Source organism: Etheostoma cragini, chromosome 19 (assembly GCF_013103735.1).
Source record: "Etheostoma cragini isolate CJK2018 chromosome 19, CSU_Ecrag_1.0, whole genome shotgun sequence".
NCBI classification, from domain to species: Eukaryota; Metazoa; Chordata; class Actinopteri; order Perciformes; family Percidae; genus Etheostoma; species Etheostoma cragini.
This window is the reverse complement of record NC_048425.1, coordinates 1,306,687-1,315,875: the sequence shown is the minus strand read 5'-3', so window position 1 is coordinate 1,315,875 and position 9,189 is coordinate 1,306,687. Positions and strand designations below refer to the sequence as shown.

At 43.1% G+C, this 9,189-nt stretch overlaps 1 protein-coding gene across 1 annotated transcript in view; it reads left to right on the top strand.

Annotated features, from left to right (window-relative positions):
• Positions 1-1,526: 1,526 nt before the first annotated feature.
• otud4 (OTU deubiquitinase 4) overlaps positions 1,527-9,189 on the top strand; it is a 15,797-nt gene continuing 8,134 nt past the window's right edge. Inside the window, exons 1-10 of the mRNA XM_034857328.1 lie at positions 1,527-1,963; positions 3,423-3,506; positions 4,400-4,450; positions 4,589-4,635; positions 5,459-5,531; positions 5,772-5,853; positions 6,948-7,110; positions 8,048-8,096; positions 8,398-8,500; positions 8,986-9,076. Of these exons, the coding sequence (XP_034713219.1) occupies positions 1,823-1,963; positions 3,423-3,506; positions 4,400-4,450; positions 4,589-4,635; positions 5,459-5,531; positions 5,772-5,853; positions 6,948-7,110; positions 8,048-8,096; positions 8,398-8,500; positions 8,986-9,076 (884 nt within the window). The 5' untranslated portion in view covers positions 1,527-1,822. The remainder of the gene's footprint in view (positions 1,964-3,422; positions 3,507-4,399; positions 4,451-4,588; positions 4,636-5,458; positions 5,532-5,771; positions 5,854-6,947; positions 7,111-8,047; positions 8,097-8,397; positions 8,501-8,985; positions 9,077-9,189) is intronic.

Sequence of the window (9,189 nt, the reverse complement as noted above, 5' to 3'; positions counted from 1 at the left end):
GCAAGCACAAAGACACGCACACACACAGACACACACACGCGCTCAGAGACACGCACACACACAGACGCTCACACGCATGCACAGAGACACACACACGCACAGAGACACACACGTACAGAGACAAACACACAGAGACTCGCGCACACACACACACACACACACATGCACAGAGTCACGCACACTCACAGAAACACACACACACACACATGCACTTAGACACTCACACCCGCACAGACACACACATATGTGCTCAGAGACACGCACACACAGAGACATGCATAGAGACACACACACTCACACACACACACACACACACACACACACACACATACATACATATGGCATTGAGAAGAAGCAGAGAGAAAAGGTGAAAATGGAGAAAACGGCTGAAGAAGAAGTCAAAAAGATAAAAAGAAAATAGACAATCACTTTCTTCTCTTTAAAGGTCAAAGGTCAAGGCCTGAAGGAGAATATTATTATTTTACATGTCCACAACGTCTAATAACGTGTCTTTTGTTTCCTTTTATCCATTTTTATCAATTATCCCTTTAATAATTATATCATTTAGATATTTATAAAGACAGAAAATGGACTAAATGCATTAAAAAAAACATTATTTCCTAGAAAACTTCCAGGAAATAATTTAAAAAATGTTCTATTCCAGTGTTATATAACATGTTGTTCAGTGTTTTTTTTCTAAGCAATTCATTTTCTATTCGAATTTACTTAATTGCGTTTTATTTTGAAAAACGTGACAGTAAAGTTCCGAGCCATAATTTCATTTTATTCTGAAAATCAATCACTGGAATTTAACTTACATTTACATTTTACTTACTAACTCATATTTATCCTGTCAGCCATTATAATGAGTCTCAAGCCTCTCAATATTTTTTTTAGATAATTTGAACATTATTTTGAGATTTTATTGTTTTGCGAACTGATTATTTTGAGAAAGTTTCTCATCTTTTTGGATCTTTTCTTTTCATGACATTGGTGGAAGTAGGATGCTAATTTTACTTAACACTTGTGTTGTCCTCTCGGGTCAAAAATGGACAAAATGTTGACATTTTGGTCCCTTTTTCAGACATTTTTGTAGTTTTCACTAACACCACCTTACTAGTTTTACTACTTTTCGGAATTCATGGTCAATAACCCTCCTTTATGTAGAATTATACCTAATATTAGAGTTAAAAAAAAGCCGAAATAATAAATTATTTTGACTCTTAGTAAAGATCAGAGGAATAAAAGTGATTCATTGTGTTTTAAAAAAGAGCGTTTTAAGGAATCCAATCAATTTTTATGGTAATTTGGTTAAAAAGAAACTCATATTTCAGATATAGACATTAAAAGGGGTCAAATTTGACCCGGGACAACAGGAGGGTTAAGTAAAAGTAAAACGTAAGAAAACAAAGTGTATGTATGTTTTAGACAAAGATTTTATTCAGACCTTTATTTTGTAAAAAAAACACAAAAAAACAGGAAGTGCTGTGACGTGCTCTGCGCTAACTTGACACCGTAGAAGAAGAAGAAGAAGGGGGTGTGTAGCTAGGTTGCTAGCTGCCGCTAACTGCGAGCTGAAAGTTGAGCGTACTACTTTCACTTTCTGACGGCCGGGAGTACCCTCGCGGGGATGACTAGGGCTTCCTGGAAAACGAAACCAGGCGCCGCCATTGTTGTTCCTGACTCTCGTTAGATCGTAGATGTAGGTTAAAACTCTCTTTGGCGCCGTTATTGACAACGCCGGTGACGTTAAACACGCAGGTCGCGTTATTTCGCCATCTAGCTGGCTAGCTAGCGAGCTTCAGCGCTAGCGCCCGCTAGCATGAACGGCGGCGGAAGCATGCAAAGTAATGATGAAAGGGGAGCGGAGAAACAAATGGATGACTACCTGAAGGGATTGGATTTGCATCGGAAGAAGATTGCCAAAGACGGCTCGTGCTTGTTTCGGGCTGTCGCCGAGCAGGTAAAGTGATACAAGTAGTTGAAAAAGGGCTAGTTCCTAACTAGCTCAACTTAGCACAGGTAACAGTGCTGGGCTGGGCTTGGTCAGGTTGTTGTGCTAATGCGGGCTAGCAAGTGTGTCGTAATGTTAGCCGAATTAAGGCTAGCTTAAGTAACAAGGTTGTCAGCGGACTTCCAACGCTGAGAGTTAACATTTAAACACTTTACACGTCAAGTGAACTTAAATTTGTCACTTTTCTTAATGCGCTTCTGATTGTGAGACTCGGAATGCGCTGTTAGTGAGACATACATCAATAAAGTTTGGTCTTTTATTATGAAGGCCTTATAAAGTTTTAAGTATAGATGATATGTTATATGTTTATGAGACATAGCTCCAAAAGATAAATACACACGTGTGTGTGTGTGTGTGTGTGTGTGTGTGTGTGTGTGTGAGAGAAATGACAAAAAAAGGTCAAATTAAGGAACACATTGATGTATACATTACAAAAATGTCTGTAAGGCACTCTAACAAGAAAAATCAAAAAGGCTTTATTGTGGTGGCCTAATCATCTTAAAAATCTAATATTTAATAATAACAGGAAACCTCAAACAACCTTAATTGTTGTGGCTTGGTCATCTTAAATATATAATATTTAATATTTATTTAATATGTATATTTAGAATATATGAATAAGTCTTAACAGAAAATAGCATTTGTAACTTTTTGCTTTAATTGTGACCTAAAAACAATAAAAACGGGGACTTGATTATCGTAATAAATCAAAATCAAATCAAAATGTACGTATATAGCACTTTATAACTACCAACGGGCTTAATAAAAAATGGGTAAAATCACAACATACACTGGAAAGAGTAAACATAGGTAATAGTTGCTTATTAATCTTCTGATCGATGGGTTAATTTTTGTAGTTTTACCGGCAATGATTTCCGTTGTTGTGAAGCACGCACGCGGAGCAGGTTCTTAAAACTGGTTTAACAAGAAATCCTGGACTTATACAGTCAAGGCCAAAGTCTGGACACACCTTCTCATTCAATGAGTTTTTCTGTTATCTTCACGACTATTTACGTTGTAGATTATGACTGAAGCATCAGAACTATGAATAAACACATGTGGAGTTATGGACTTATAGAAAACATGTTCTAGTTTCTTCAATGTACCCCCCTTTGCTCTGATTACTGCGTTGCACACTCTCATTCTCTTAATGACGTTTTAGACTCAGATATGGGGGGATAACGGCCCAAAATGATGTCTAATATAAGGGAGACCCAGAACCACCACAAAGAGACTCAAACTGACTCCTAAGAGACGCCAGACGACCTCGGAGACACAAAACAACCCCAAAGAAGACAAAAATGACCCAAAACTGACACAGAATGTCTCATATGTACGCATAAGTCTTCCTTTGTGTTTGAGTGTTACCGGCCGTGCTGTTAACTGTTGACCTTTGACCCCGTTTAAGGTGCTGCACTGCCAGAGCCTTCACACTAGAGTCCGGGCCGAGTGTGTGGCGTTCCTGAAGGAGAACAGAGAGAGCTACGAGGCGGTACGTGTTGCCTGACACCAGATAACAGTCTCACGCAGTCTCACGTAGTCTCATGCAGTCTCACGCAGTCTCACGCAGTCTCATACAGTCTCACGTAGTCTCACGCTGTCTCATACAGTCTCACACAGTCTCACACAGTCTCACGCAGTCTCACGTAGTCTCACGCAGTCTCACGTAGTCTCACAGAATCTTACGTAGTTTCATGCAGTTTCACAGAATCTCACGCAGTCTGATGCAGTCTCTCACAGTCTGACGCAGTCTCACGCAGTCTCACAGTCTCACGCAGTCTGACGTAGTCTCACGCAGTCTCATGTAGTCTCACGCAGTCTCATGTAGTCTCACGCGGTCTCACAGTCTCACGCAGTCTCACGCAGTCTGATGCAGTCTCATGTAGTCTCACGTGGTCTCACGCGGCCTCGCAGTCTCACGCAGTCTCATACAGTCTCATACAGTCTCATACAGTCTCATACAGTCTCTCACAGTCTGACGCAGTCTCATGCAGTCTTACACAGTCTTACACAGTCTCACACAGTCTCACCTGGTTGAGAATGGGCTTTTCGGGACACACACACACACTATGTGTGATCTATTGTGTGTGATTTATGCTTCTACATACGTACATTTGTGGAGAGACGGACGCTGCAAAAGTTTTCTTTTGGGGACGTCATTTGAAATTGGAGAAAAATTGGAAGTTGGAAAAAAGGTTATAAATGGCAATATAGTGCAGAATTTGCAATACGTGTAAAATCGCAATAATATCGTATCTTGGGGTAAGTATCGTGATGATTACCCCCCCCCCCCCCTTCCATAATCAAGCAGCACTACGTCTACATGTGACGGCGTGGAGACTAACCTGGGTCCTATAATATAATCGTGTGTTTCCTGTGTTGCAGTTTATTGAAGGAGACTTCGAGGAATACCTCGTCAAGCTCCAGGACCCGCAGGTAAGGAGTCAGTCCTTCTCTCCCCTTGTTTTGGTGGACTAGCTCATCTTTTCTGGAGTTGGTCTTTGATGTAACAATAACTGAATTATGTTATGAATATGATGTTATGGATTTAGTTTGTGGTTCCCTCTCTTTCAGCAATGGGTGGGAGAGGTGGAGATCAACGCGCTGGCCGTCATGTACAGGTAAGAGTTGGTTAAACGGACATGAGATGAGACAATATAAGATGGACTTCACTGATCCTGCACCTTTGGTACAGAAGCTCTCAACATGTAACATTGAGACCCTGGTGTTGTCTAAACCGCCGGGACCGTCTCCTGTCTCTCGGGTCAAACTGCCCCGGGGCTTGTTTGTGGTTTTAAAAACAATTCTGAAATTCTGTGTTTCTGTCTCTGTGTGTGTGTGTGTCTGTGTGTCTCTGTCTGTGTGTCTCTGTCTCTGTGTGTCTCTGTCTCTGTGTGTCTGTGTGTCTCTGTGTCTGTGTGTGTGTGTCTGTGTGTCTCTGTCTCTGTGTGTCTCTGTCTCTGTGTGTCTGTGTGTGTGTGTCTGTGTGTCTCTGTGTCTGTGTGTCTCTGTCTCTGTCTCTGTGTGTCTGTGTCTGTGTGTCTCTGTCTGTATGTGTCTGTGTGTCTCTGTCTCTGTGTCTGTGTGTCTGTGTGTGTGTGTCTGTTTGTCTCTGTCTGTGTGTCTCTGTCTGTGTGTCTCTGTCTGTGTGTCTCTGTCTCTGTGTGTCTCTGTCTCTGTGTGTCTGTGTGTCTCTGTGTCTGTGTGTGTGTGTCTGTGTGTCTCTGTGTCTGTGTGTCTCTGTCTCTGTGTGTCTCTGTCTCTGTGTGTCTCTGTGTCTGTGTGTCTCTGTCTGTGTGTCTCTGTCTGTGTCTCTGTGTGTGTATCTGTGTGTCTCTGTGTCTCTGTCTGTGTGTCTGTGTGTCTGTGTGTGTTTGTGTGTCTCTGTGTCTGTGTGTCTCTGTGTGTTTCTGTGTCTCTGTGTCTGTCTCTGTGTCTTTGTAGGAGGGATTTCCTGATCTTCCAGGAGCCCGGCAAACCAGCCGTCAACATCACAGACAACAACTTCAAGGACAAGGTGAGAATAGAAAACTTGAACCGCTTCTGTCTTCCTCCAATCTTGCCCCTTATGAGGTCATAAGAGGGAAGGTTACCTTCCCTTTCTCTGCCAGAGAAGCTACAGACACATAAATGGCACATGCTAAAGAAAGGCTCTAGTGGCTGGAATTCTGCAAAATCCTGAATTTGGGGATTTTTAAACTCATTTTGTTTCTTCTTCTTCTTCTTCTTCTTCTTCTTCTTCTTCTCCTCCTCTCAGGTGCGGTTGTGTTTTCTGAACGGGAATCACTACGACAGCGTTTACTCCATCAGCCACGTGAAGGACGCCGCTCTCTGCCAGTGTGAGTGTTTCACACTAAATTCAGTTTTTTTTTTTAACTCTGGCCCACAGATCTGTAGAGTTGAGTCGGAGTACTTTATTAATTCCAGTAATAAAGGACTTCCTACTTCCTGTCCTTTGGTCCTGTGAAGAGGTCCCGCGGTTTGGGACGGGGCTAAGCGATAATCTACGTCTCGTTGCAGGGACCCGGTTCCTTTCAGACCAAGACTATCTGTTCTGGGAGCCGGGTCAGTCCTCAACGGGACGGTTAACGGGGATCTTTATTATTAAAGACCAGTGATGTCCCCTTGGTCTTTAGAATGGAAACCTCCAAAAAGCTCTAAGGCGTATTTAGTGATTGTTTCTCTATTATTTCTCTCTAATATTTCTCGATTATTTCTTTCTAATATTTCTCGATTATTCCTCTATTATTTCTCTAATATTTCTTTCTTTATTCCTCTATTATTTCTCTTTTTATTTCTCTCTAATATTTCTCTGTATTTCTCTATTATTTCTCTATATTATTTCTCTTATTTCTCTATTATTTCTCTTTTTATTTCTCCCTTTATTTCTCTAATATTTCTCTCTAATATTTGTCTTTATTCCTCTATTATTTCTCTAATATTTCTCTCTATTATTTCTCTAATATTTGTCTATTATTTCTCTCTATTATTTCTCTCTTTTATTTCTCTATTATTTCTCTTTTTATTTCTCTATTATTTCTCTCTTTATTTCTCTCTGCATCGCTCCATCTGCCCTCTTCTCCTTTACGTCCATTGCTCCACATCCTTAAAGTGCAGAATGGTTTTTATCCTTTTTTGCCCTTTGTCTCGTCCCTGACTTCTCGTCCCTGACTTCTCGTCCCTGTGTCTCATCCCTGACTTCTCGTCCCTGACTTCTTGTCCCTGTGTCTCGTCCCTGTGTCTCATCCCTGACTTCTCGTCCCTGTGTCTCATCCCTGACTTCTCGTCCCTGACTTTCTTCTCGTCCCTGACTTCTTGTCCCTGTGTCTCGTCCCTGACTTCTTCTCGTCCCGGACTTCTTGTCCCGGACTTCTTCTCGTCCCTGACTTCTCATCCCTTTGTCTCGTCCCTTTGTCTCGTCCTCCTCCGTCAGCCATCTTGTACGAGCTGCTGTACGACGACGTCTTCCGGGTGGAGCGCGGCGCTCTGAGCATGTGCCAGCGGGTCGCCCGGGCCAACGATCTCCTGAGCGACGACGGCATGAACGCCTGCAACAGCAGCGACGAGTCCGACGTGGACCCCGCCGAGCCGCTCTGGTAGGAACCCTGTCCACCTGGGCCAGACCCTCCTCCACAGCGCCGTGGAGGAGGGTCTGGCGAGTCCACACAGCTCCGGTCTATCGGCGTCTCTTTAAACCAATCACAATCGTCTTGATCTTAATCCAAAAAATCCAACTCAAAGAAAGATTTCCACAATATACTTCTTACCTACCTGCATGTAGTCTCACGTTGGAGAAAGATCTGGATACACCACAGATGCATTCTGGGATTTGGTGGGGGGGGGGGGGGGGGGGGGGGGGGGGGGGGGGGGGGGATGCTCTGGGTTGATGCATTTCTGTGAGCCAATCAGACGCAGCGATGGTGTCTCTGCAGAATAGTGTCAGGAAGGAACTGGTTTTGAAAAGAAAACGCCACGTACAACATTACAGGAAGTTACCTGGCGACACAATACTGTAACGAGAGCTCTTTAAATCAGCTGATACGTGGTTACGCCTCGTTATCTCTCACCAGTGGATCTCCAGTCCCACCAGTCAGTCCCCAAAACGTCCCAGTTAGACAGGTAACACACTCGACATATTCTTTGGAAATCTTTACAATCATTCCCCGAAAAACAACCGAGCAGACCGGCCTCGCTGCGGCGTCCACATCTTCTTTTAAGGTAGTTTTTTAAGTGTTGTTAAACTTCTCGTCCTTCTTAAAGCTAAAAGATAGTCTTTAAAAAGCGTGTGTGTGTGTGTGTGTGTGTGTGTGTGTGTGTGTGTGTGTGTGTGTGTGTGTGTGTGTGTGTGTGTGTGTGTGTGTGTGTGTGTGTGTGTGTGTGTGTGTGTGTGTGTGTGTGTGTGTGTGTGTGTGTGTGTGTGTGTGTGTGTGTGTGTGTGTGTGTGTGTGTGTGTGTGTGTGTGTGTGTGTGTGTGTGTGTGTGTGTGTGTGTGTGTGTGTGTGTGTGTCCTCATGCTGTTTTTTTACGACGCAGGGAGGACGTCGTGCCGAGCGCGGCGACTTCAAGACACACAAGTTACCGGGTGAGACATTAAGTTCCTGAACACACCGTTAACGTCCTCTGTTGTTGAAGACAATATCAGTGTAACCGTGTGTTTGTCTTTCTCTCTCACTCTACCTTTCTTTCTGTCTCTCTTTCTCTGTCTTTTTTTATTTCTCTTTCCTGTCTCTTTCTTTCTCTCTGTATTTATTTCTCTTTCTGTCTCTCTTTCTCTGTCTATCTCTTTCTCTTTCTGTCTCTCTCTCTCTCTTGCTTTCTCTTTCTGTCTGTCTCTTTCTTTCTCTCTCTCTCTCTCCCTCTGTCTTATTCTGTCTGTCTCTCAGGGCCGTGGCGGCCGTGGTCGTCTGTCCGATCGTGTGAGACGTTCACTGAACCCGACTCTGTTCAGGAACATAGAGTACGACGTCTGGCACAAGACCAAGAGAGGTGAGCCGTGCAGACGAACTGTCGCTTTCTGCTGATTGGACGCAAACATTTCAAGATATCCCGAGGAAAGGAGCAAAATGTCAATAAAAAGGCTTTTATTAGTGCCGTCCTTTATATATTATCCACATAAAGGATCTCTCAGACATTTCCATTAAAGCCCGACAGATAAAGGATTATTAAAGCTGATACCGACACAAATATTTGGTTGTTTAAAATCCCAAATTCCGATATTTCGGCCGATATATGTTTAAAAAGGAGTCATAAATCATAAAAGGATTTCAAATGGGCAGCAAAGGGCCTCAGGGCGGAGTCAAACGAGGAGGTGCAAACCTCTAGTGTATGGGCGCCCGCTCTACCAACCGAGCTACCTGGGCGCCCACCAGGAAGTTTTTATAATCTAACATTGGGATCGGGTTTATAAAATTATTATTATTATTATTATAATAATCTTATTATTAAAAGATGTTTGTGTTTGTTCCTTTCAGCCCAACAGAAGAGGGACTACTTCATCGCTGCTGGGATGCAGTTCACCGTAGGAAACCGCTGCCAGGTGTGTGACACGTTCAGTGTCCTCAGGTAAAGTCTGTTGTCATAAGTTGCGTTTTAAATGTGTGTGACTGTGTGTGTGTGACTGTGTGTGTGTGACTGTGTGTGTGTGTGTGTGTGTGTGTGTGTATGTGTGTGTGTGT